Source organism: Penicillium rubens, assembly GCF_028828025.1.
Source record: "Penicillium rubens strain IBT 27055 chromosome Unknown utg000002l_segment0_segment0, whole genome shotgun sequence".
Classification (NCBI taxonomy): Eukaryota; Fungi; Ascomycota; class Eurotiomycetes; order Eurotiales; family Aspergillaceae; genus Penicillium; species Penicillium rubens.
The window spans coordinates 5,459,227-5,484,082 of record NW_026890600.1 but is presented as its reverse complement, the minus strand read 5'-3'; the positions used below and the strand labels follow the sequence as shown (position 1 = coordinate 5,484,082).

Genomic DNA, 24,856 nt, shown 5'->3' with positions numbered 1-24,856 from the left:
TGTTGTTGTGTTGTTCTCTAATCCTGACAGTGACTTAGTGAGGCTCGACGTGAAATCATAAGAAACAAAGAAAGAAGTAAAGCAAGGAGCTTCTGGGCCGTCTTATCCACGAAGCGCTACTCCGCATATTGACCTTGGTCAACAAAGCGAAGAGCGCATGCAGCCCGGGTGCGAGTTGTTTCGTCAGCAACAGCCTCATCTCGGATTTTAGAGCCTCGGCCTAGCTAGGATTGGATAGCTCTGGCGGGAAACCTCTATCGCTAAGGCCAAAGCCTCGGAACGACAAGTGCCCCGTGATGTTGATTTGGGCGGGCGCAGCAACCCGGGCGTGAATACGAGATGGGGCAACCTCAGCTCCCGCCGATTGGCAAGTTCAGCATGTCATGCATATTGCGCAGTGGGCTGTGTTGGGCGATTCGTAGGTGTTTCCAAGAAACATCTATGTTGTAACGATTCAACTCAAAGTCACAAGAATCTCAAAAGGCTGGGACTTGATATTGGCCGAACCATGGGTCCAACATATTAAAGCCAACATTAAAGTCCGCGGGTGACGATCAACTTCCCAAAGTGGAAGAGTGCGGGGTTCTCAAAATGTGGCCAATCTCGAAGAGTCTTTGACTCCTTTTATTGGACGTTACCTACGTACTTGCCAACAGCTAACAACTAACGAGAATGTCACTTGTGTCCCGTGTCTTACTTTGATTTCTGGTCTTTTTGATTGCCCTTTCTATTGAGGCTCAGACGTCGGGACTTTAAGCGAAAATTTCTCTCATCCTGGTTCTCGCTGTCGCAACGTTGCGTTAGCGTCGAAGGAACTGATTACTTCGCCTGGATTCTAGCTCAACTTTAATAGAGCACACTCTCCACAGAACCCACTTCGACACGGAGATATTCCACAGCCTCACAGGGCTTGCTTAACGCTTGCTTGACATTCATTAGCAGCTTGGGTTCCCACCTCTCGCCCTCCCCTGGTCTATGTCAACCGTCATAAATCATTTGACCTTGCCGCTGTGATTATGAGGGGCAGTCCACTCGATTTCCCCACGTCTTGATAATTTCACTTCAAGCATAACAGAGAACAACGCGCAAGTGAAATTTCTCTGGATCTTTGACAGGAAGCAACTAGGATCGTTGCTAGAGATCTCTTGCACAACAGAAATGCATTTGCAATAAAAACAAGAGTGGGATCTTCATATGCACATTTCTCTTGTTCCGCATTCCGGTATTTTGTCATACCCGACAGTGGCTGAAGCACGAGAGAGGCTGACTTGGTGCCTGACGGCAAAAGCTACCCAGTGCATGTCCTTGAACCTCAGAGAAACAGATATTCAAAATGTACGACGAACTTGACACATCGAAAATCAAAAGTTGGCGATCAATTATCACCTTGATCATTTTTGTTATAACTAGTAAGTGTGGCTGTGCCTAGAATGTGAGATTGAGACTTACTTTTGGCTTCTTTGCGCAGATACCATTGTCCTTTTCCCATTCCATATCCCTCTATACCTACCTCGATGGCTCACCAACGGGTTTCTGGACATCTTGAGTGCCATGCGCATAATACCCCACCGGACTCGTTCTCGTTCCGATGACAAGCAACCCATTTTTGTGAAGTTTCGCTTTCCATTGAACTTTGTCACGGCGCCTTTAATAGCGGATCTGTTCCTTCTCGCTATTTTGGCTATTGGCCGAAAAGAGGTACATGATGGAATAGTCGGGGCCGACAACATTAATCCCATTGATATCATGGTCTTCTTCCTCACACTCGCCTATATTGCCATCTCGATTGATGCCTCGGGCCTTATCAGATATCTGGCCTTCAGGGTTCTCCAAAAGGCAGGTAAGGTCGGGCACCGACTGTTCTTTTACCTGTTTGTGTTCTTCTTCGGGTTAGGTAGTTTCATCGGAAACGACCCGATCATTTTGTCCGGTACAGCTTTCCTCGCATACATGACCCGTGTATCAAGCAATATCGTCCACCCCAGAGCCTGGATCCACAGCCAGTTTGCTGTAGCAAATATTGCCTCCGCGATTCTTGTCTCCTCCAACCCTACCAACCTGGTCCTTGCAGGCGCCTTCAAGATCAAGTTCATTGTCTACACAGCCAATATGATCGTTCCTGTAGTTGTGACGGCAATCGTTCTTTTCCCGTTCCTGCTATATATCATTTTCGCGGACGAATCCCTCATCCCTCTATCCATCACAATGCATGAGCTTTCTGAGGACCAAAAGAATAAACCACCCGTGAACCCCAACATTCCTCATGCCAGAGGAACCTCCGAAGAGAAAGAGGAAGCGGATGATCTGGAGGGAAAGCAGCTCTCGCTAGAAGAGATCATGAACCCGTTCTTAGATAAGAAGGGTGCATCTTTCGGGGGAATTATTATGGCCGCTACGCTTATCACCCTCCTGGCAATTAATGCATCAGGCAAAGAGAATCCCGTTTTCTGGGTTACATTGCCTGCTGCTTTTGTTATGTTCTGCTGGGATCTCGCATTTGGTTGGCTCCATCGCCACGACACCCGTGAGATTGCCGCGAAGGGTCGACAGGAGGTTGAAGAGGCACAGACAGAGCGAGAAATGCGCAGACAAGAGGAGCAGCAACCCCGGCCAAACATTACGGGTCCGGATACCTCGGGGTCGGACCAGCCTGGGCAATACGATGCTTTGGGCATACGCCACCACAGCGAGCATGCGGATGGCAATACCTCGCTTAAGAGCACCGATAGTGATGTCGCCTCAAAGAACCCTGGCCCAGAGTGCGGAACTCCATGGTCAGCTTCTGTCCTCGTCGATAAGGAAAAGTTCCCAGACCTACAGACAGGCGGCGTTGCGATTGACAGTAAACAACTAGCTCGCGCAACGACTCCCGAGGCGCTGGACTCGAGACAAACCACCGACACAACGATCGATGAGGAGAAGCCAGGATACCCATATTTTCAGGCCAACGGCCCACGCACGTTGGTGTCGCTCGCTGCTGATCTCTATCGCTGGTCACAGGAGACATTCCCCACCGTGACGGTCGTAGTATCCCACATGCCTTTCGCACTGGTACCCTTCGCTTTCACGATGTTTATCCTGGTGCAGGCGCTTGTCACCAAGGGGTGGGTTCCGGTTTTTGCGTACGGATGGAACCACTGGGTGGAAAAGACCGGGGTAATAGGCAGTATCGGTGGAATGGGATTCCTATCTGTGATTCTGTGCAATGTGAGTATTCGAGCAATGGGCTGACCACTTCTTCTGTCTGAATTTGAACCGCTAACTCGTTATATTCTGATAACCAGTTTGCTGGCACGAATATAGGCACCACGATTCTCCTCTCGCGCGTTATACAAGCATGGCAGAAGATCCACGAAGCCAACGGAACTCCCATCAGCGATCGCACATGGTGGGCCACTGTGTACACCATGGCACTTGGAGTCAATTATGGCGCATTTAGCACTGCGTTTAGTGCTTCGCTGGCTGGCATGCTGTGGCGGGATATCTTGGCGAGAAAGCACATCCGTGTTGGCAGCCTGGAATTTGCCCGTGTGAACCTTCCCATCATTGCTATCTCTATGGTGGTTGGGTGTACAGTTCTCGTTGGAGAAGTGTATCTTGTCAGAAGTGATGAGCCCTACGTGCCATCTTGATGTGTGGATTGCAGGAGGCTGTTGTTTAGATGTTTTATAGATTATGATGCTCTCGATGCTTGTTTCGTGTGGCCCTCTGTCACGGAACGGGCAGACGATCTTACGAAGCCAATGAAGACCGCTTTACAGTTTTTCAGAACTGTGTCCATGGGAGAGTATCTTCGACAAGTGTTGTTCTCATTGTGGGATTTCCACTTATTCCAGGGGTTGTGTTACGTTCTATCACTTGATCGACCTTCCCACGATACTCTAACCACACATGCAACCAAGTGGGCTTCAAGGCTTCACTCATCCACAAGGGACTCAACGTCCATATCTTCCGAGCGATAGAAGCCCAATGCATCAATCATGGGCTTGTCGTCAAACCGATATAGATAAACCGGTTCATCAGCATCCGCAAAGTGCTGATATCTGTACCACGCCGGAACACAGAAGGTATCACCCTGCTCCCAGATATATTCCTTATCACCGATAGTGGAGCGTCCTTTGCCGGTGATGACATGATAGACAGCGGACGTAGTCTCGCGCCGGGAAGGCGAAGCCTTAGATGCCGAAATTCGCTCAGCACATCCTCCAAGGACGCGACTCACTATGAAAATCATTAGCCATCTTCCCACCTACCGAATGAAAGTATAAAAGAGGGAACGCGTACCTTCGCGCCCGTCTTCCTTCAAGTATCTCTTAGTAGCCCAATCCCCAGCAACCCCATCCAACTGTGCCTTCATGGTAACCCACGGGAAAACTAATGGCGAAGTGGTACTATCAACATTCTCCGCGGGATAGCGGGGCTTATCGAAGTGCTCTACAAAGTGCACAGGGTAGTGTCTGAAATTGGGTAAATCCAGCCCATCCAACCACACCATAGGCCCAGAGCCATCTTTGCCGTGGTCATGGTAGTTCCAGGTCGGGGTGAGGATGACGTCTCCGCGCTGCATCGTAATGCGCCTGCCGTGGACAGCAGTAAAACCGCCCTGGCCTTCGATGATGAAGCGCATGGCAAAGGCCGTGTGTCGATGAGCGCGTGCAGTCTCGTTGGGCATCACGAGCTGCAGACCAGCGTAGAGGGTGTCCGTAGTGAAAGGGGCATCTTGGATAGGATGTCAGAAGTAGTTATACGCAGTATATGAAAGTAAAACTCTATGAGGCAATGTGAAAATAAAAGATAACTTTGTACATACCTCGAGCTGGGTTGGTTAGCATCAGCACCCGGCGCTCAGCCTGAGATGCTGGGACGAGATTTCCAGCGCGCTCTAAGTTAGGCCTGATGGTGCTGTACTTCCAGACATTTGGGACTGTTGTCGGGTTTGGCGCTGGGGGGTTCAGACGAGCCATCTGCTTCCACAGAGGAAGGGTCTTGCTTGCTTCGAGGTCAATGAGAAGCTGTTCCTCTGTGTCGAGGACACTTTCCACTTGAGTTGAAGTCATTGTTGGGGTCTTTGTAGTAATGAGAAATATCTTTAGATTGTATTGCCTTCATTCTATGGAGAAATGATCGCTAAGATATATCTTGACCACTTTCGTAAGATCGTCCTCTCTTGCTAAGGTCCGGGGCAAGACCGGGTAGCCTTCCCCGGTGCAATCCCTGTCGAGGAGTCATAAAGGCGGTGATCCGATGCGCTGTTGACGAGGTCCAATTATTTGACTTTGAAACAAAGAAAGTGACAATAAGCAAGATGGTGTCCAATGGTCAGGCCAATGGCTATGTCTCTCAGGCATCCTTGAAGGTGGGTTTCTCATCCCGAAACGGCAATGTCAGCGTCTCAAATATTGATGAACACATGATAGACCCCAACATACCCCAGCAACTGCCTCGAATTTTTAAATGATCCATTAGCAGTTGAGAAGACCATCCCTGCAAAGGGCCCCCTAAAAATTATCGTCGTGGGTGCCGGACTCGGCGGACTAGCAACAGCCATTGCGCTCGCAAGTTCCGGCCACACTGTGACTGTGTACGAGCAAGCACAGAAGCTCGGAGAAGTACTGGCTATCCTCTATTGGTGTTAACAAAAGCTGATCGCGTACCACAGGTTGGCGCCGGTATCCAAATCCCATCCAACTCAACTCGCCTCCTGAGCAGACTCGGTCTGGACCCGTATCTGGAAGAATATGTGACCGAGCCCGAGTCCATTTCTTTCCGACGCTGGCAATCAGGAGATGTCATAGGCCTCACACGGCTCATCCCAAGCTTCCGAGAACAGTTCGGCGCACCATACTATGTGATCCACCGCGCAAACTTCCATTCTGCGCTGCATAGACGCGCCCTGGATCTGGGTGTTACGGTAAAGGTTGCTTCGAGGATTGTTGGATATGATATCGAGGGACCAAGCATTGTTCTTGCGAATGGGGAAACTGCTTCAGCTGATTTGATCGTTGCCGCAGATGGTGTGGGTCTCCTTGTTCAAGATATATATGACCGGTTCTGATACTTTGTAGGTGTTAAGTCAGTTGCTCGTGGAACTCTCGATGAGAGCGACAAGCCTGCATTTGAGAAGACTGGGTTTGCAGCTTACCGGGCTACCGTGGATGTGGAGCGCATCAAGGAAGACCCGGAGGTTTCCTGGCTGTTGGAAAAGCCGGCTCTCAATATCTGGTTAGCACAAGTATGCAAGGATGTTCGAAATTAGACTGACCATTTTGCTAGGATTGGTGATCAGCGGCACGTAATGACATACACCATTGGAGCCGGCAAGTCTTTCAATATGGTTCTCTCGCATCCAGATGACAGTGATCCTGCAACCTGGGATCAGAAGAATACCCTCAGTGATATGAGACGCGAGTTCCAAGGATGGGATACCCGGTATAAGTCTATGGATCTTCCTGGCATGTGTCCTTGTTAATAAGTTTACAGGCTTGAGAAGATTATTGGACTCATCGAGAAAACCATCAAATGGCCACTGATCAGTGGAGTCCCGCTATCTCGCTGGGTAAATGGCAAGGTTCTAATACTAGGAGATGCAGCACATGCAATGCTGCCTTACATGTCGCAGGGTAAGTGCAGAATCACAATTCACGTTAATAGTCACTAAAACTGCACAAGGTGCGGCAATGGCCGTTGAAGACGGCGCAGCACTAGCACGAACTCTGTCCAAAATCGAGGATACCACAGATATCCCCAAAGCGTTGCGTATATTCGAGCAGGTCCGCATTGAACGAGCTGGAATGATGCAGGAGGCGAGTCTTCTGAATGGAAAGCTATGGCATTTCGCCGATGGGCCGCTGCAGGAAGCCCGTGATGGAGCTATGAAGCCCGAAACTATGGGTTTGCCTTTCAGTCACAGTCCTAACCAGTGGAGTGACCCGGCGACTCAGATATGGTGCTATGGATATGATGCCGAGCAAGAGATTGATCGAGCTTGGACGAAGTTGGAATTGTAGAGTTTTCAAGGCTGTTTCCAAAGGGAATATCCTACTTCCTCTTGAAGGACTATAACTATGTACCTCATATTTGATGTATCCTTCGTTCCCCTGTCTATTTGTTCTATCTATAAAGAAGTACACCGGTACCAGGTCTCTAGTGCCTTCCCCTTTGCTTCTGTTCATCAGTATCGGTCTAGACACTATAGACATCCGATCCCCGGAAGAATACCTTATGGTTTTCCGAAGGACCATAATAATAATCATAAGGTTTCGTCATTTCAGTTACCCCAATTTCCCCATCTCACATTTGGTCAGCTACGAGAACCCCATCCCGGATGTACACCCGACAAACCCGGTATACCCGATCTTTCCCCGTCACAACGACAGTAAAGAGCCATATAACGCCCCAACCCTCGCTATGAATTCCCTTCTATTAGCCAATCCCAATTCAAGGAATCGAATATCAAGAACCAAAAAGAAATCCGAAGCCATGTCTCTCCCGTGGAAACGCCTAATCCGCTTCATCGCTACAGACGGCCGCACCCTGCGCGGCGAGCCAATCCTCCCCACCCCAACAACAGATCTGGGCTTTATAACCGAGTCCGACAACCTGCAAGCACGAGTGATCGAAGGCGACGACATCTACGACACGACGGGCAAAACACGCGTCACTGATGAGATCGTCTCTGTGAAGACCATCCTAGGCCCATTGGCGCAGGCAGATGTTCCTATTCTGCGTTGTGTCGGATTGAACTATGCGAAACATGGTAAAATTTCCCACCCTTAGTGGAACAAACTCTCTCCGAGGACAGTTACTTATACATATCGACCGTGTCAACAGTCAAAGAAGCCGGCCGCACTCCACCCCCATTCCCATTTATATTCTTCAAGCCAAACACCACAATCCACGACCACGGCGCACCAGTAGTAATCCCACAGATCGCACAGGACTCACAGGCAGATTATGAAGGCGAGCTCGTAAGACAAGTCCCCTGTTTCTACCCTGTCCTGGGGTAATATCAGTATACTAACAAACGCCCATAGTGTCTTGTAATCAGCCGCGACGCCAAGAACGTCTCCACGGAGGATTCGCTTTCATACGTAGCAGCCTACACAGTCGGCAACGATATTTCCGCGCGCAAGCTGCAGCGCGACCCGGCGCTCGCGGGACGTGTTCCGCAATGGGGATTCTCAAAGGGCTTTGATACCTTTGCGCCGCTGGGACCGTGTCTTGTTGCTGCGAGCGATATCTCTGATCCTAGTAAGCTTCTGCTGAAGACGATCATTGATGGGGAGGTTAGGCAGGAGGAGTATGTTGCGGATCTTTTGTTCGATTGTGCGTATCTAGTGTCGTATCTTTCGCAGGGTACGACGTTGCAGAAGGGGAGTGTTATTATGACGGGGACGCCTGGTGGTGAGTTTCATCTCTTTCGTGGTTTTCTTTGGTTGGATTATTTGAGCTGACTTGTCTTAGGTGTCGGCGCTGGTCTCTCGCCGCCCAAGTACCTTGTCCCTGGGACGCAGATGGATGTGGTTATTGATGGTATTGGGACGCTGAGGAACGGCGTGGTGTTCGATTGAGCTGAATCATATGTTGATCGTTGATGGTGTTTAGGGCTCGAGTATAGACAGGCAGACAGAGATCGCCAGAGCACTTCTTAATTGATCCAAAATTCAAGACAATACCGTAAGAGAACGCTATACAGCATAGCCTGTCTTGGCCCGCAATAGAGCGTCCTAAAGTAGAAATGAGGCGCAGCGGTCTTAGCATTGACCAGTACGGAGCAGTCACAGTCACTAGCCTTGCGTTGCTGTGGTTCATTCCCCCTTTTGGGGTCGACTTGGGTCTCAAAAGTGGAAAGGGGCGAGGCTACTCCGGACAGAATACTCGTATAAACAAAGAGCCCTCGAAATAATACCTGGATACTACTACGAATACTCGAGGAGAGACTATTGGAGCAAACACGAGTCAAACGAATCGAGTTTCATTCAATGATCCGCCTCCTGCAATATGCCTTATGTTTTTGTTTGTTTTTCGTTTCGTGAGCATGATCATCGTAATCGTCATTGGCCTGTCGCATTTGCATGTTCGAGATCTCGTAAGAGAAACCGTCCATGACTTGCCAGCATGCGCGCAGGGATCGTAAGCTTATGTGTTATGGCCGAATGGGGTCCATCATAGGGTGGTATTGCACAAGAAGACTGCGAAGAGAAGATTCTATGAACATGAAAAATGGGTAAAATGTGAATGCTGTCCGCTAGGGACACGCGAAATGGTAAAAAGATCCAGGGTCAAGGGAGTGAACGAAAAGTAAAATAAGGGCCCGGTCTCTCTGAGAGATAAATGATTGCGCTCTCGGAGAGACCGGGAAAGAAGGTCGAAAGATCACAGTAAAGTGAAAAAAAGGTGAAAAAAAAGAGGGAAGGACCGTCAAGGCCATATCCACTTGCGCAATCTACCAGAGATGTGTCCATTGTTCGTATTCATAATCGTGGCCATCAACACCAACGCGCGGTCGACGCGACATTTAGTGGATGAACCACTTGGCACCAGAGGCACGGCCCTTGTCCATCGGGGCAAGCTCACCGAAGAAGTGACGAGACAGATCGACGGAGCCGTTGTCGCAGCCCATGCACTTGTCAACCACAATACCGGTGGCAGTCTGGCCGTTGTATGTGACGGTGACGGTCTTGCCGCAGTCACTATCGGTCATGATACCGTGGGGCAGGGCGAGAACGTTCTCAACGGTACCATCATTGGTAGTGCCGCAGGAGCTGGGGTTGGTGGAGGTAGTGGCAGTGTCGTAGAAGGTGATCTCGCCGGTGCAAGGGACGCCCTCGGAGCAGACACCGGTGCGGGCGCTCTTGGTAGTGGCCTCGGTGTTGGCAGTCTCGGTATTGACAGCAGGGGTGGCAGCGGGAGCAGCAGGGGCAGCGGCAGAAGAGGTCTCGGCCTCTACGACGGGAGCTGGAGCGGGAGCGGGGGCGGAATAGGGCTCGGCCTCCACGGTGGGAGCAGCGGGAGCGGCAGCGGTGGAGGAGGTGGTCGGCGCAGCCTTCTCCTCAACGATAGGAACAGCGGCAGCGGTAGTGGTGGAGGAGGTGGTGGGCGCAACCTTCTCCTGCTCCTGGACAGAGGCTTCAACAGCAGGAGCAGGGGTAGTGGTAGGGACAGCGTTGGCGACCATAGGGACCACAGTAGCGGTGTTAGTGGCCTGGGGGTAGACGGTGGTGGTGACATCGACGGTGGTCCAGACGATGTCAGTCACGGTCTCCCAAACGACGGCGCGTTTGGCAACGGGGGCCGAGTAGCCAGTCATGGCGAAGAAAGCGCCAGCAAGGGCGAGAGTCTTGGTGATAGGAGCCATTGCGAATGAATCGGAAAGATGACTCGAGAGAGAGTGTGTTGGATGTTGTTTAAAGGATTGATCAACTGCACAGCAGGAAGATTGGATTGAGCACTCGAAAGGAATGTGAGTGAGCAAGAAGGAAGGAAGGAATGGACTGAGAGAGAAGAAAGAGAATGGGGGAAAGGGTCTCGACTTTATAAAATACCGAAGGTAAGGCACAAAAGAAGAAAAGGACCCACTTCGATGGTTACTAGGCCCCACTTATCGGCCAAACCCATGGTTCAAATCAAGCCACGATCCAAACTATAAGCAGCTCACTCCCTTTCATTCCTTACACCGGACTACGGAGTATACTGTACTAAGTCCCGTATATTAGAATAGATAAACGGGGGACGGAGTACGGGAAGATCACAATCACATCAAGCCGGATGCCCCGGTAGATTCTCATTGGAACAGAAAAAAAAAAGCCCAGGGGCTTGTGCGCCACACAGGCCAATTTTCTCCTCGCCCTAATCTCGTCTGGGGATAGAGCGACGGCTGCTTCAGCCGATCCTACGACTCTACTGCCTACTGGGGTCTGACGACCCACATATTTTGCTTCGGGTACCTGGCAAGTTGACCTATCAGAGACGGCAAATTATTTCATTCTTTTCCACGATTTCTTTCTTTTGAACCATATCCGCTCTTTTTCATATCGAGATCTCAGCGTACCTTGCTCGTTAGTCGCCTTGCAAATGACGTGTGTCGCGGTGTATACAGTCGCAATGCACCCCAGGGGAGGACTGGTCAGATTACTGCAGTCTGCCTTTTCAGTCTTACGTGTGTGTGTGTGTGTGTGTGTGTATTGTATCGGGCCCCGGGATCAATACCGATGCGATTGGACAATGCATGAGACAAAGATGACATTCCAGCCAATCCAGCTGGGATCGGGGCATATTTTACTTGTACTCCGCACTCCGTGTACTATTATTATACAGGTAATTTAATTCTCTCCACTGTCAACGGTCTGGACTTGGACTATGTTTTCAAACCGTTTTTTGGGGTTTTGGGTTTTTAGTGGGAGAATAGCGCCGATCTCTTCGATTTCGATTGTGTGAATATCGGAGTACTCCGTAGCATGTCAACACCTACACCTATTGATGAGCCTTAGAATCTGATCTCTTCACTTTCATGATCTCATCTGTCTCACTGTGCTCCGTACTCAACCCCTCTTTGCAGCCCTAACCAGCCCCATCACGAAATGCAGGGCACAGGGCACACACTCGGACGTTGAAATATCCAACAGAACCTACATAATCGATACCGAGAACCCGATCAGGGTGCTGACTATGTTCCCCAAACAATCAAGATGCAATCGAAATGCACCTAGAGCGCTGACTACGCATCCCCTAGTACCGGTGGGCCTGTGTGTATTCCAGACCCAACCATCCTCTTCCCGAGAGGGAGCCAGACCCTGTCACACCAATAGCACTGGTACGAGCTCGCCAATTTGGTTGGCATCCATTCTCTATGCTGTAGTCCACTTCGGCCATTCCCCTCTTCTCCACTCGACGATCTCCTCGGAATAGGATTGGATGACCATGGTTGGATGACATATTGCAATCAAACTGCAGATTTGGATAATTTGAAAGGAGAGGGGGTTGGGACTGGAATTATATGTTGTACTCTATACCTAGGTCTCTGGCAACGGGGAATTACGCGATGCCGTTGAACGTGCCCAGCCCGCAGAGTGGATAGAGTGCTCTCTACCCATACAATAAACCCTGTCCATACCATAGCTATACGAAAACATCAAGCTTTGAAGCTATTCCCCCTTGTGTCTTGAAAACAAAGATTCTGGTAAGTTTTACCAGTACTATACGTTCTAGAGGCTTAATCTCGTCCGAATCGATCGTAGGGATGGTGAGCCCCGGTTGAATTTTTTTGTAGCCCGTTTTGCGCGCTTGACATCACCCATTCCTTCCTCATCTTCACAATTATAGGTCCATCAATTCGCATCTGCAAGGTCTAAGGGCTTGTAGGACAATGAGCGCTTCGTAGGTCATTGTTCTAAGGCGCTTTCTTCTTTCCGAGGGTCTGCTGTAGAAAATTCGCGGTTTCGTCAAGGTGCTCCGCTCCACAGTGGCCAGATAGAAATTGAAAAGCTTCGGAATCCCACGATGTAGCTTTGAAACTGATTTCCTCTTGGACTAACTTAGTGACCTTTTCAGCATTCGTCGTATGACAGTCGCGCTCGGAAGAGAATTTGTCACGTCTGGTGAAAGCTGGTGCTCTCGCTGCGGATCTTCACCACCGAATATTTGGAACTCTGGCTCGTTTTCTGCACGATCAAGCATCGGTTGAGTCACCCGCAGGAGACCTGTATCCGCGGAGGCATGTCGGGTCGTACGAGATTTGAAGGCTTGTTCGCCAATTTCGTCAGTGCAAAGGAAATCCTTCGAAGCTAAGGCCCCGAATCGCGGATTCTTGTATCTTTCACCGATATGCCTGCTTAAGAGGAAGAAGAGGTTTTTGATCAAACGGCTGTGCAAAATGCGTCCCATGAGGCATAGAATAGAAGCAGAGAGCATTGTGTTTTATATATAAATCGAGATATAGATGATGCAAACCATGACCGTCGAAGAGGAGCCGTTTGTACCTTCCTACCGATCTTCTAGGATTCTCCCCCAAAAGTCTAATGGAATCTATACCAAGCTCATCTTGTCCACCTGGTTTCGGGGATCGCCACTCAATATTTGTTAGGGACGTTGATCTCACGGTACCAAAGTCGAGGGTGCGTTTTGCCCTTTAGGAAAATGTATGGAGGTAGTATGTCGCCAGTGTCCCCTCGCCATATTCCTCTATCGGTGTTTGCCGTAATCGTTCAAGATACGAAAGCCAGTTCATCAAGGGTATAATATATTCATCGGACGAACACCCCCGGTGGGGATATACTGCTCAAGTTGATCAGTAAACTGCTGAACGAGGCCAATATCTCCGCATTATTCCATTTCGTATCGATCGTACGACGGTTGGCACCTTTGAACTGCGATGGGAGTGGTGCAAGGAAGCGGTAGATCTAGTTCTTTCCGAGCTCTTGTGGTCGTTCCCGCATAGAATAGATCTCCAGGGCTGGTTTGCTGCCGTGATGAATAAGAGATACCATATCTAGAAGCGTGGCAGTATCAACCGGGACTGGCCGGCCGCAATTCTGGGCCGATCATTGGACCCACGCGGGCCGAGCCAAAGCTAGCGCGCGTGTACATATCAGGTGAATTTCACTCTGTATCATTGGCAACTCAACAAATGAGTGCATGCCAGCGTCATTTATATGAGCCACTCATGTGCAAATCCCACATGTCGCAACAGGTTCATCACAGTGGGGATCCAACGAATCTATCGACCAATGCTTAACAAGATATTGTAGGGGCTAGGCTCTCCCCTGTCGACAGTCAGCCCATTCGCCTTCGACTCTGGGGAAATTATGAAACCGCAGTCACCTCCTATGCGCTCGGGATGGTCAACGCGTTCTATTATTGTCTATCCGATGACAACTGAGCATGGTGTTTTCTGCATCCCAATTACGCTTTGTACAACTCGTTCTGATCTTGTTCGGGGCCATTTTTATCCTCTTCAAGCTACGACCGAGCATTCACAAGGCAACCGCCCCCATCCAGCAGGGCTGGAGCGACCATCATGATTGGGACGACTTTGGTGCCATCATAAATGACACCCTTGGGGTAATGGTTCCATTTCAATCTTCACCTGGAGCTCTTTCGACTTACGACTATTTAGGTTCAAAAAGTCTTCGCCATTAACCTCATCAGCCGGCCTGATAAGCGCGACAATATCATTCTGGGCTCATCCCTCAGCAATTTCCACGTCGAATGGATTGACGGCGTGACTCCGGATGAAGTAGATGCCAAATCCTATCCATACGTATGTCTCCAAACTCACACAATACACGCGACGGCTGATATTTTCTAGAACTGGAACCATGGCCATAAACAGGCCGAGTACGCGGCCCGACGGGCACATCTCAACGGACTCCAGCGGTATGTGGTCTGGAACTGCAATATCCGACATCAACTAATTATCTCCTAGAATTGTCCAGGAGAGACTATCAAGTGCTATTATCATGGAAGACGATACCGACTGGGACGTATCAATCAAAGCCCAGCTTCAAAGCTTCGCCCACGCTGTCCGAGCCCTCCAGCCCCAGGATAGCCGGAATGTCCCGACTCAGTCACCATACGGCGACGACTGGGACATCCTATGGCTAGGCCACTGCGGCGTGTCATGTAGAACTGATATGCCATTTTACCTTACCCCGAATGATCCGACTATCCCAATGCCCCATCACTTTCTTCCACTGTGGCGCGACCCTCCGACATTCGAGGGGTACGAGAGACCCGATCACAGTCGACTTGCGTGCACAGCAAGTGACGCTGTCTGCTCCATGCTTTATGCCGTCAGCTACAGTGGTGCGCAACGGATTCTCGCAGCGTTGTCGGTTAACCCGTCTGGTCTTGCAGAAGAAATTGATATTGGTGCCCAATTTGACGTCTCAGTTGGACGCATGTGCGGTAATGGTTATCTGCGGTGTTTTGCACCTTATCCATCGATCACGGGCAGCTTCCATCAGGCAGGGTCAAGGGCAAAGTCTTCTGATATCAACAATGAGACCGGTGAGGTAGAAGGCTTTTCCAGCTGGGGAGTGATGTATAGCACAATGCTCAATATCGACCGTATCCTGAAGGGGGAACGGACCGTTCATGCAACATGGGGCGATGTAGATGTGTTGGATGTCATTCCTGAAGACATCACAATGGAGAAGGGGTCTATCTACATCCCTGAGACGAAGAACAGGAACTGAAGCTAACAGAAAGAGAAGTTGTTACATGGCGGTGAAATGGATATTAGACTATATGTACGGAATCTAAATTGTTCGCAATCTTGGAGTAAATAGGAATGAATTCTATACTACTTCATTCATAGGACCTGTACGGGAGGAAATATCTACACTTGTCTACGAAGTCTACAAGCCCTGGAGAGAAGAATGGATAACGTAACACGTTATTGAAGTAATAATAAACAAATCCAGGAAATATCATGAACCCACGCCGAAACACACGAACAAAGGGAAAAAGAAGAAAAAGGTCCATCAAAATCATAATATGGTACACGTGAGAAGCCACGACCATGCACGAAACTCAAAGGGAAACATCCAAAAGCATTATAAGGAAGACAGCTTAGCCCTGGCACATGACGCAAGCATCCTTGTTCTCGATGCTGCACTGCAGGGCAGCATCCGAGTAGATATCGCCCTCCGCAGCCCTGCTCTCGGCATCTTCAGGCTCAGCTTCAGCGCCAGCATCATTGGTCTTGGCCTCGACAGCGGGGGCAGCAGCAACAGGTGCAGCCACAGTGCGCGGGGTCTCCTCGACAGGGGCGGCGACCTTAGCGGTAGCGGGCTCGGCGCCGTTGGCACGGGGAATGGCCGAGTAAGCGGAGGCACCGGTGCCGCCGACACGCTTCTTAGAGCGAGCGACGTTGGTGTCCTCGACCAGGAGCTGCTCCTGATCGACGGTGAACTGAATGGGGGCGGAGGCGGCCATGGTACGCAGGTAGTACATGCCGGTCTTCAGACCCATCTTCCAGCCAGCGAAGTGCATGCTGGTGAGCTTGCCCATAGTAGGCTCCTTAAGGTGGATGTTAAGGGACTGCGACTGATCGATGTAGGCACCGCGGTCGGCGGCCATCTGCAGAATGTTGCGCTGGGAGATCTCCCAGACGGTCTTGTACAGGGCCTTGATATCGGCGGGGATGTTAGGGATGTTCTGGACGGAACCACCGTCGGCAATGATGCGGTTCTTCATGTTGTCGGACCACAGGCCGAGATCGACCAGATCCTTCAGGAGCCAAGGGTTCACGACCTGGAACTCACCAGCCAGGACACGGCGGGAGTAGATGTTCGAGGTGTAGGGCTCGAAGCACTCGTTGAAACCAAGAATTTGACTGGTACTGGCAGTAGGCATAGGAGCGACCAACAGACTGTTGCGGACACCAGTCTCGGCAATCTTGGCCTTCAGGGAGGCCCAGTCCCAGAGATCGGTGGGAGTGCGGTCCCACATGTCGTACTGCAGGATGCCCTGCGAGACGGGAGAGCCAGGGTAGGTCTCATAGGGACCCAGCTTCTTGGCAATATCGGAGGAAGCAGTCAAGGCACCGTGGTAGATGGTCTCGAAGATCTGGATGTTGAGCTGTCTCGCCTCGGGGGAATCGAATGGCAGACGCAGAGCCAGGAAAGCATCAGCAAGACCGTTGACACCAAGAGCGATGGGGCGGTGACGGAAGTTGCTCTTCTTCGCCTCAGGAACGGGGTAGTAGTTGATATCAATGATCTTGTTCAAGTTGTGAACGAGAACCTGCACGACCTCGTGGAGCTTGCCAAAGTCATACTCGCCTCGGGCAGAGTCGACAAAGGTGGGGAGGGCGAGGGAAGCCAGGTTGCAAACAGCCACCTCATCAGGGGCACTGTACTCAATGATCTCAGTGCACAGGTTAGAGCTGCGAATAGTACCCAGGTTCTTCTGGTTACTCTTCCTGTTGCAGGCATCCTTGTAGAGCATGAAGGGGTTACCAGTCTCGGTCTGGGCCTCGAGAATGGCATACCAGAGTTTCTGAGCCTTGATGGTCTTGCGGCCACGGCCCTCTTGCTCGTACTTGGCGTAAAGGGCATCGAACTCCTCGCCGTAGACATCAGCCAGGCCGGGAGCCTCGTTGGGGCAGAAGAGTGTCCAGTCACCGTTGGCCTCAACGCGCTTCATAAAGAGGTCGGGGGTCCACAGAGCGTAGAAAAGGTCACGGGCACGAACCTCCTCCTTACCGTGGTTCTTCCGCAGATCGAGGAATTCGAAGACATCGGCGTGCCACGGCTCCAGGTAGATAGCAAAGGCACCAGGGCGCTTGTTACCACCCTGGTCGACATAGCGTGCGGTGTTGTTAAACACACGCAGCATAGGAACAATACCGTTGGAGGAGCCGTTGGTTCCACCAATGTAAGAACCGGTAGCGCGAATGCGGTGGACATTCAGACCGATACCACCGGCGGTCTTGGAGATCATGGCACAAGTCTTGAGAGTATCATAGATACCCTCGATGCTGTCAGCGCTCATGTCAACCAGGAAGCAAGATGCAAGCTGGGGTTGGGGAGTAGCGGCATTGAACAGAGTGGGGGAAGCGTGGGTGAAGTACTTCTGGGACATCAAGTGGTATGTCTCAATGGCCTTCTCAATGTCCTCGCCGTGGATGCCGACAGCAACACGCATCAGCAAGTGCTGGGGGCGCTCAGCAACGGTGCCGTTAATCCGAAGGAGGTATGAACGCTCGAGGGTCTTGAATCCGAAGAAGTTGTAGTTGAAGTCACGGTCGTACACAATTGCCGAGTTGAGCTCCTCGGCATGCTTCATAACAATCTCATAGTGCTCCTTTGAGATCATAGGAGCAGGCTTATTGTTCTTGGGGTTCACATAATGGTAGAGATCGGAGATGACCATAGAGAATTGCTTTTTTGTTTGCTTGTGGAGGTTCGAAACGGCGATACGTGCAGCCAGAATGGCGTAGTCAGGGTGTGTAACAGTCATGTATGCGGCGGTCTCGGCAGCCTGAGATTTAGATGTTAACATAATGCCTCAAGCTGGGGGTAAGCAGACATACCAGGTTATCCAGCTCAATGGTGCCAACACCCTGGTAAACGCCAGAGATGACCTTCTGGGTGATGGCTGCAGCATCAATGTGCTCGGGGTCAAGGCCATAACAGAGCCTCGAGACACGTGCGGTAATCTTGTCGAACTGCACGCGTTCCTTGCGTCCATCTGCAGTTTGTATTCGCGTTAGCCCTCAATCTGAAACGTGAGGCAAGCTCAGGTGGCTGTGGCGAGATGGAGGAGCAGAAGCTATCTCTCGCCACCAATGTCTCTTGAGTATCAGACGATCATATATGCACTTACCTCTCTTGTAGACGAACATTTTGAAAATATTGATGAGGTGATAGGGGCTGGAAAGAAGAGAAAGAAGAGAACAGGGGGGTATCAAGATCACAGTAGGAGGATTGAGATGATATTAGAGTATACAGAAAGGGGGGGGGGGAGATGTAAGCCCGTAGAGGGGTGTGAGAAGAAGAAGAGATCAGAGGGGCAGAGGAATCTTTGGTTGCCGAGTGGACGCGTTGTCTTTTCGCGTGCCCGCGTTTTTTCAGCTTACCAACAGAGGGATCCACCTTTGCTTTCAGACCTCAACGCCAGGCAGAAACTGTCCATTTATACCAGATGGAGTTAGTGCGGTGGTACTAACGATCCTAGCGTGGGTTTACTAGCGAGGATATAGAAGGCGGTGTGGATCGAGAACAGGCGGTGAAAATGTGCCTTGCAGGTCGTGGATGGTCACGTGAGCACGCGAATGGTCGCGCATGGAAACATGGCATCGGAAGGGTTGCCGCCGAGCGGCCTGAAGCATTCCGGGCTCAGATGATCTTCAAGTTCCAAGGCTACGTGTAGATTGAAGTTAGGTTTTTACAGCTTTAAGTTCGCCCGATGCCCTAGTCACAACATCATATGCAACCCCGATTCGAACCTTGCGACCCTTGCTGCATTCATTACACATCAATGTGATGGATCTACATCGCATTCTCATCAAGGGGGCAAGAGGTGCGGGGATAACTTCGAGAATACCTTGTATGGACTGTTCGTTCTCTTCTACTAGGAGAATACGCTGGCGTCTTTTGGTCATTGATTGGATCCATTTGAATCTGTCCACATCGACTGATTGGCAATTGAGGCAGACATAACTGTTTTCAATAATTGTGCTGTACGAAGTGAAGAGCACATAAATCAATGCGATATTGGCAAATAAGAAGATAAAGGTTCAAGATCAAATATTGGCATCAACGAGCAACATATCAAAGAATTCGAACCACATCCCTGAACGACGATAATTCAGATCAGATCGAAAGGAGCAACATCAAGGCTAATAATATATGCTCATGGATATTCGCGTTAGGCTGCTCTCAGTCAATGCCGGGTTCTTACAGCAAAGCAGCAGCGCCGAGGAACACCGCAGCAACAAAGGTGGTGGAGAGCTGGCGGTCGGACGAAGCGGCGTTGAAGGTCGAAGTAGGGGACGCGGCGGCACCAGACTCGGAGGCGGTGCCATTGCTGACTCCCGAGGTACCGGCGGCAGCACTGGTGCCAGTGCCAGTAGCGACGGCAGAGGAACCAGTCTGGGTAGCAGTGACGAAGCCGGTGGCGGTAGAGGTCTCAGAAGTGCCGGTAGCGGTAGAAACATTAGTCTCTAAAGAGAAGATAATAAGTAAGTAACCGATTCAATGATATAACGTGGTGTTGGGTATGTGTTGATCCTTACCAACTTTGTGGCCGAGCTGGGCGCAGTTGTTGGCGAAGAACTTCAGGGAGGCCTCGCTATCGGCACAGTTCTTGGAGATAGTGGACTGGATCTTGCTGGCGTTCGAGCCGCAGATAGCCTTCGAATCGGCTGGGTTGGGTTGCTGGCTAGATGTCATCAGTATCAAGACTCCACTGGGCATTCCTTCCATTCCTTCGAACACACCCGATAACCTTGAGAACACAGGCCGGGGTCTGCACGGCAATCACGACATTAGCCAGAGCCACAATGGCAATAGCAAAGATCGACTTGTTGAAGAGCATGATGAAAGATTGGGGATCAAAGATCGAGGATTGGAAATGGAAAGATTGGATTCAAGATCGCACAGCGAGTCTGGAGTAAAAAGAGTGTGTTGGGCTAAAGAGCGACTGTAGAGAGTGTGGAAGAGTGGAAGAGTGGAAGACAAAGAGTGACGAAGTGGTAAGGAAGATAAGGTCTCGACCAGAGGAAAACGGGGGGGAGAGAAATCGGGCAACCACAGTTTCATCACAATCTGGAAACCACGATGGGGGTTCAGGATCTGTTACGTTACATTAATATCCTTACAGAGATGTACCCCTATTATTATGGGTCCATATTAGTGGTACTTTACAGTACGTGTCATTTTAATACATGTATCTTTTGTTCCCCATAGCCTGTGACACTTCGGCTCCGAAAGTGGTTTAGCGTCAGGGACCTGTCCCCAGATACAGGAGAGCGTCAACTGTCAGTCTTGAGGTGTAAGGGAACATATGGATGTGCTACTTGAGAGGTTTCAAGGTTATATTTGAAGGTATTAATCTTAGGAGTGGTATTCGGAAGGATTCCAGGTAAGGCAAAATTGTTTTGATTTTCTTTTTCCCATTAATTTGTGTCTTAGTGGCTGATCCAGATGGGGATTAGAGGGTTTGAGCTCTATTAATAACCTCACTTTACCTCTAGGGCTAGATGCACCAACCTTGGAAGGTTAGAACGCAATAAGATGTACTTATGTGGTGTGACCAATCCTACCTACCTACCTAGGTAGGTAGGTCTCGAGTAGTAATAGGCTTTAATCACAGACTAACATTTCAATGTTCCACTAACGCAAATCTATTTTTTTGTCGCACTAGAACGACCAAAATGTCAGTGGACTCCCGAGGTCATAAAATCCCTCGGATCAGAGTTTAAGTTTGGTTTGATGGGTTCGTCAGCTCTATCAACACCCCGCTGGGTCATCATTGGAGCCCCATATTCTTGGCCGAGAACGACGATCCATTCACTTCCATGCTCCTCCATCGACTTGAAGATCTTCTCTGCCTCCACCCGTGGTCTCTCAAAGCAAGAAAAGACTACTATAACATGTCGAGCTGGAAGGCCAGACATAAGCGAAGTGCGGGGGTCATTTGGTGGCAGTGTGGGATGTGATCAGAATCCACCAAAACGGATGACAGACGGATACAAGAGGGCAAGTTACGTTCGACGCATATGTACGGTAGGCACCACTCTCCGCCTCTGTCTATAATCTGATACAATTTGACCAATATATGATTGGGGCATAATAATAGGAACGTTACCTAAAAGCTTATCGTCGGATTTTATAACCTAGAACCAAGCTTCGTCGACAATCCCACTCACATGCATCTTGACGTCTCCTATGGAGGTATAACTAAGTGAGATATGCTGCCGCCGTGATTGTGACCGTATTTGAGTGTAATGGGCTACCTTGGTTAATCGTAAGTGCTATATAATCCAAGCATGAACGAGTCTGGGGACTAAGGAACTTCTTATCGAGTCCTAGTTGGGCCTTGATGTGCGGAAGCTATTCCCACATAAAACAAAGTTAGGATATTCATATCAAAATAGTATTAACTCTGTACATCATATGCCTTTGTAAGATCAACACTTGAACACATTGCCCGCTCGTCATAACTTCTCCCAAACAGGATCAAAAATACTAGTAACAACCTCCTGCACCGGCAGCCTTTGATCCACGATCTCCCTCCCATTAACCAAATCATTCTCTCTAGCCCTCTCATCCGCCTCAGCTTCATCCCTCGCAATCCCAGCCTTAACATGCCTAACCACCAACCTCTTCCTCGCAACCTCAAAGTCAACATCCACAAACCAAAGCTCGTCCATCAACCCAGCAGCCGTTCTCCACGGCTCCCGATCCAAGCTAAGATAATTCCCTTCAAAAAACAACACCCGACAACTCGCCGGGATGGCAATATCCCCATCAACAGGATCCTTAATAGCATGGTCAAAGCTTGGCGCGTAGAGACAGCCCGTCCGGGCCGTAAGCGGTTCCCGCAGAGCTCGTACAAGCTCGAGGAACTTCTCGCCGTCGAAAGTAAACGCCGCACCTCGTCGCGCGGCCGCATTGACCGGATCTGGCATGGCGGCTAGGTGTGCGCGCGTGAGGTGGTACCCGTCCATTGGGAGGGCGATGGCTATCGGTGTTGGTGTTTTTGGGTTCTCCGAGGTGTAGATTTTGTTAATTCGCGCTGCCATCATTGTTGCTAGGCCTGTTTTGCCGGAGCCTGGGATGCCGCTGATGGCGATCATTAGGCGCGCGTCGTCTGCTGTTGAGCAGAATTTTGCTGGGGTGGGTTGTTAGCGTTTGGACGTGATCATGAGGTTTGGGAGGGCGTGGACGTGACAGAGCGCATGTTTCAAGCGCTTATTCTTAGATGCGTAGATGGAGATTTACTTACCCCAGGTCTTGTTGACCAGTCGGTCTACCTGTTGATCCATGGTTGACTAGTGAGGTCTGGGATCAAATGTGTATGGAAATATCCGGAGAGTTGGGGTTGCGCAAGGTGTGATACGAGTGTTGATCGGCGTACAGTCAATGTTTGACGGATCTAACTACTTTGTATTTGTTACTTGCCTGAGTTGTTGAACCTAAGCATAACTTCCCCCGAACATATTGGCGGGGCTCTTCCGAGTGGGGACTGCTGTACTCCGAGACATACGTCACTTTAACTTGTCAGGTACACCTTTATTTATTGGAATGCCTGTTTTATATTCATCCTCTAGACCGTGCGGTATCCAAAAATGTGAATATCTACAAGAAAGATGGGTCTTTGTCCGTCTGTTCAATTAAAATCGGTAGATAAACCGGACGGAATATGAAGGCAAGAATGTTAAGATCACAAGACAGCCTCAAAAGGACCTGTCAACCTGTCAACGCCGTCGCAAAAGCAAACTAGAAAGTGTGCCGTGTAAAATTCGCCGGAAAACGCCATTGCCAATATCGCCAATATCAAATTTCATGTCATTCCCTATCACAACCTGGGCGGCTGTGTTCAATTGTTGCCATTGGCTCGAGAAGCGCCCTCGGTGTCGGTGGAGTCCATGCTCGCATTGAGACCACGGTCGAGAGTGCGTGCAAGGCCAGCCGCGGCCCACCAGTCGTCGGGAATATCCTCACGGCGGGCAAGTCGATCCAGGATGACCTGCATGTGGTGGAGATCATCATTTTGGTGGCGACGATCGGAGAGGGTGGGATTTTGGTCGTGCCCGTCGGAGAGAGCAAGAACGCTTGCAGGAATGATTGTAGGGATAGGAACGGGAGGATGGCTGCTCATTGTGGAATGGTGGTCGGGAATAATGCCTGCCCGTCCCATGAATTCCTGGAGAGCAGAGGGATGATCCTCGTCATCGGAAGAAAAGTCACAAGGGTTCAGTTGGTCAGGATAGGGGTCAAGTCCGAAGTGGGCACGGGAAGCTTCCGCGTTCATCGGCTGCGTCAAGTTGACAGAGGTTCGAGAACGAGCATTGCGCGAAATATCTGGGACAGCGGCAGAAGTTGAGGTGAAAGAAGTATTAGTGGATGGAAGAGTCGCATCTGGTGTAATGGTTGAGAGCAAAGTCTCCCACGCATCGGTTTCCCGCTCTCCATCTGGGCTGGGACTGCGCTGGCGATCCCCAAGCCCGTCTACGACGGGGTCTCGGGTTCGTCGAGTTTGTGTGTTGTGGGACCGGGTTTCTGGTGGGAATGAGGTATTGGAGGCGCGATCACTGTTATATCTGTCACGCATAGGGGGCAGACGCACGCCGCTGTCCGAGGGAGTCGAAGAAGCGCTGGTGTGGTATGCGAGGGCGGGAGCGAAGTTGGGAGTCAATGACGGGCTGGCATGGGTATTCCTAGGCTGACCGTCCATGCGACCGAGCATATCGGTCAAGACTTGATCGCGATGGTTCCTGAATATCTGGTTGGCTAGCTCTCTCTCAGTGTGTGGGGGCGGCTGGTTGGCTGTCTCTGCCTGCCTCGCAGCGCGCGACTGAGCCCAGTTGATGAGCATTTCCCGGTCGGCCGGTTCCATAGCTACTGCATTCTCGATAGCCCCATGTGGCGTGATAAAAGAAAAGCGCGGCACGCGTCTAGGTTCCACGGCGCCGCGTCGGAGCTCATCGATGATCTGTGAATGAAACGAAGCCAAGACATCGGCACGCCGCACGCGGGAGCTACTGTGTCGCGACGGTCCTCGGCGAATCGACGAGCGTGCAGTAGAAGATGAGTCCTTTTCCAAAGCAGACTTAGATGCTTCAGATTTGGAGGGCTCACGCCACATACTAAAGATCAAAGTTAGCATTGTATCGCGAAGCAGTGGCGCATGCGATGGCTTCGCGCGCCAATGTGAAGATGAGATGACTTACGGGATACCCATTTTGCTTTGGGGCTAAAAGAAAGAGACAAAAGAACAAAGATATTTGGAAAAGAAGGACAAATAACCGGAAAGGCAATTATTGAACTAGTAGAACACGACTTGCGATAACGGTGGAGATGGTTGATGGAGACGGGGGAGATTGGGTTTTTTCGCCTGAGGCTGGGGGTGGCTAAAGTGGCTAGGTCACGTGCGTATTAATCTTTCAATAGCACACTTGTGCAATGTCTTTTTAGGCAACCAATATGGAGGATTGCTTCGTAACTCTTTATTCAAATTAACTGATGAATGTCTGAATTCTATAACTAAGCACCTCTCATATTGTAGCAAAGAGAAGAGATCGATGCCTGAGGCATAATATAAGATCACGTGGGGATATTCCTCCGATCACGGGAAGCTCCGACCTTTTGAAGGTGGACTACCGTAGGCTACGCTCATTTTGGCT

The 24,856-nt window shown here is 50.3% G+C and overlaps 12 protein-coding genes across 12 annotated transcripts; 5 read left to right on the top strand and 7 right to left on the bottom strand.

Annotated features, from left to right (window-relative positions):
- Nucleotides 1–1,333: 1,333 nt before the first annotated feature.
- Nucleotides 1,334–3,632, top strand: N7525_004575 (putative arsenite efflux transporter ArsB-like; the record flags this gene model as incomplete). The annotated part of the gene is made up of 3 exons (XM_002565629.1): nucleotides 1,334–1,409; nucleotides 1,469–3,207; nucleotides 3,285–3,632. 3 exons carry the CDS (start codon nucleotides 1,334–1,336, stop codon nucleotides 3,630–3,632), a joined length of 2,163 nt encoding a protein of 720 aa, XP_002565675.1.
- A 284-nt stretch (nucleotides 3,633–3,916) lies between these two features.
- On the bottom strand, nucleotides 3,917–5,057 carry N7525_004574 (cupin domain-containing protein; the record flags this gene model as incomplete). The annotated part of the gene is made up of 3 exons (XM_061213059.1): nucleotides 3,917–4,221; nucleotides 4,285–4,719; nucleotides 4,811–5,057. 3 exons carry the CDS (start codon nucleotides 5,055–5,057, stop codon nucleotides 3,917–3,919), a joined length of 987 nt encoding a protein of 328 aa, XP_061070080.1.
- A 248-nt stretch (nucleotides 5,058–5,305) lies between these two features.
- N7525_004573 (uncharacterized protein) lies at nucleotides 5,306–7,007 on the top strand (the record flags this gene model as incomplete). The annotated part of the gene is made up of 7 exons (XM_061213058.1): nucleotides 5,306–5,383; nucleotides 5,418–5,609; nucleotides 5,660–6,014; nucleotides 6,066–6,222; nucleotides 6,274–6,429; nucleotides 6,481–6,620; nucleotides 6,670–7,007. 7 exons carry the CDS (start codon nucleotides 5,306–5,308, stop codon nucleotides 7,005–7,007), a joined length of 1,416 nt encoding a protein of 471 aa, XP_061070079.1.
- Nucleotides 7,008–7,479: 472 nt separating this feature from the next.
- On the top strand, nucleotides 7,480–8,570 carry N7525_004572 (fumarylacetoacetate hydrolase family protein; the record flags this gene model as incomplete). The annotated part of the gene is made up of 4 exons (XM_002565632.1): nucleotides 7,480–7,756; nucleotides 7,831–7,967; nucleotides 8,034–8,403; nucleotides 8,464–8,570. The coding sequence occupies 4 exons, from the start codon at nucleotides 7,480–7,482 to the stop codon at nucleotides 8,568–8,570; spliced, it is 891 nt and encodes a 296-aa protein (XP_002565678.1).
- A 947-nt stretch (nucleotides 8,571–9,517) lies between these two features.
- N7525_004571 (RlpA-like double-psi beta-barrel domain-containing protein) lies at nucleotides 9,518–10,357 on the bottom strand (the record flags this gene model as incomplete). The annotated part of the gene is made up of 1 exon (XM_002565633.1): nucleotides 9,518–10,357. One exon carries the CDS (start codon nucleotides 10,355–10,357, stop codon nucleotides 9,518–9,520), a length of 840 nt encoding a protein of 279 aa, XP_002565679.1.
- Nucleotides 10,358–12,528: 2,171 nt separating this feature from the next.
- Nucleotides 12,529–12,909, bottom strand: N7525_004570 (uncharacterized protein; the record flags this gene model as incomplete). The annotated part of the gene is made up of 1 exon (XM_061213057.1): nucleotides 12,529–12,909. One exon carries the CDS (start codon nucleotides 12,907–12,909, stop codon nucleotides 12,529–12,531), a length of 381 nt encoding a protein of 126 aa, XP_061070078.1.
- A 969-nt stretch (nucleotides 12,910–13,878) lies between these two features.
- On the top strand, nucleotides 13,879–15,194 carry N7525_004569 (uncharacterized protein; the record flags this gene model as incomplete). The annotated part of the gene is made up of 4 exons (XM_002565634.2): nucleotides 13,879–14,058; nucleotides 14,114–14,257; nucleotides 14,306–14,373; nucleotides 14,423–15,194. The coding sequence occupies 4 exons, from the start codon at nucleotides 13,879–13,881 to the stop codon at nucleotides 15,192–15,194; spliced, it is 1,164 nt and encodes a 387-aa protein (XP_002565680.1).
- Nucleotides 15,195–15,570: 376 nt separating this feature from the next.
- Nucleotides 15,571–18,349, bottom strand: N7525_004568 (ribonucleotide-diphosphate reductase subunit RNR1; the record flags this gene model as incomplete). Its single annotated transcript, XM_002565635.2, has 3 exons — nucleotides 15,571–17,985; nucleotides 18,038–18,195; nucleotides 18,331–18,349. The coding sequence occupies 3 exons, from the start codon at nucleotides 18,347–18,349 to the stop codon at nucleotides 15,571–15,573; spliced, it is 2,592 nt and encodes an 863-aa protein (XP_002565681.2).
- A 299-nt stretch (nucleotides 18,350–18,648) lies between these two features.
- On the top strand, nucleotides 18,649–18,876 carry N7525_004567 (uncharacterized protein; the record flags this gene model as incomplete). Its single annotated transcript, XM_061213056.1, has 2 exons — nucleotides 18,649–18,653; nucleotides 18,696–18,876. 2 exons carry the CDS (start codon nucleotides 18,649–18,651, stop codon nucleotides 18,874–18,876), a joined length of 186 nt encoding a protein of 61 aa, XP_061070077.1.
- A 527-nt stretch (nucleotides 18,877–19,403) lies between these two features.
- On the bottom strand, nucleotides 19,404–20,043 carry N7525_004566 (putative GPI anchored cell wall protein; the record flags this gene model as incomplete). The annotated part of the gene is made up of 3 exons (XM_002565636.1): nucleotides 19,404–19,669; nucleotides 19,742–19,887; nucleotides 19,946–20,043. The coding sequence occupies 3 exons, from the start codon at nucleotides 20,041–20,043 to the stop codon at nucleotides 19,404–19,406; spliced, it is 510 nt and encodes a 169-aa protein (XP_002565682.1).
- Nucleotides 20,044–21,664: 1,621 nt separating this feature from the next.
- On the bottom strand, nucleotides 21,665–22,495 carry N7525_004565 (kinase-related protein; the record flags this gene model as incomplete). The annotated part of the gene is made up of 2 exons (XM_002565637.1): nucleotides 21,665–22,341; nucleotides 22,456–22,495. The coding sequence occupies 2 exons, from the start codon at nucleotides 22,493–22,495 to the stop codon at nucleotides 21,665–21,667; spliced, it is 717 nt and encodes a 238-aa protein (XP_002565683.1).
- Nucleotides 22,496–23,049: 554 nt separating this feature from the next.
- N7525_004564 (uncharacterized protein) lies at nucleotides 23,050–24,414 on the bottom strand (the record flags this gene model as incomplete). The annotated part of the gene is made up of 2 exons (XM_002565638.1): nucleotides 23,050–24,319; nucleotides 24,404–24,414. 2 exons carry the CDS (start codon nucleotides 24,412–24,414, stop codon nucleotides 23,050–23,052), a joined length of 1,281 nt encoding a protein of 426 aa, XP_002565684.1.
- Between the last annotated feature and the right edge of the window lie 442 nt (nucleotides 24,415–24,856).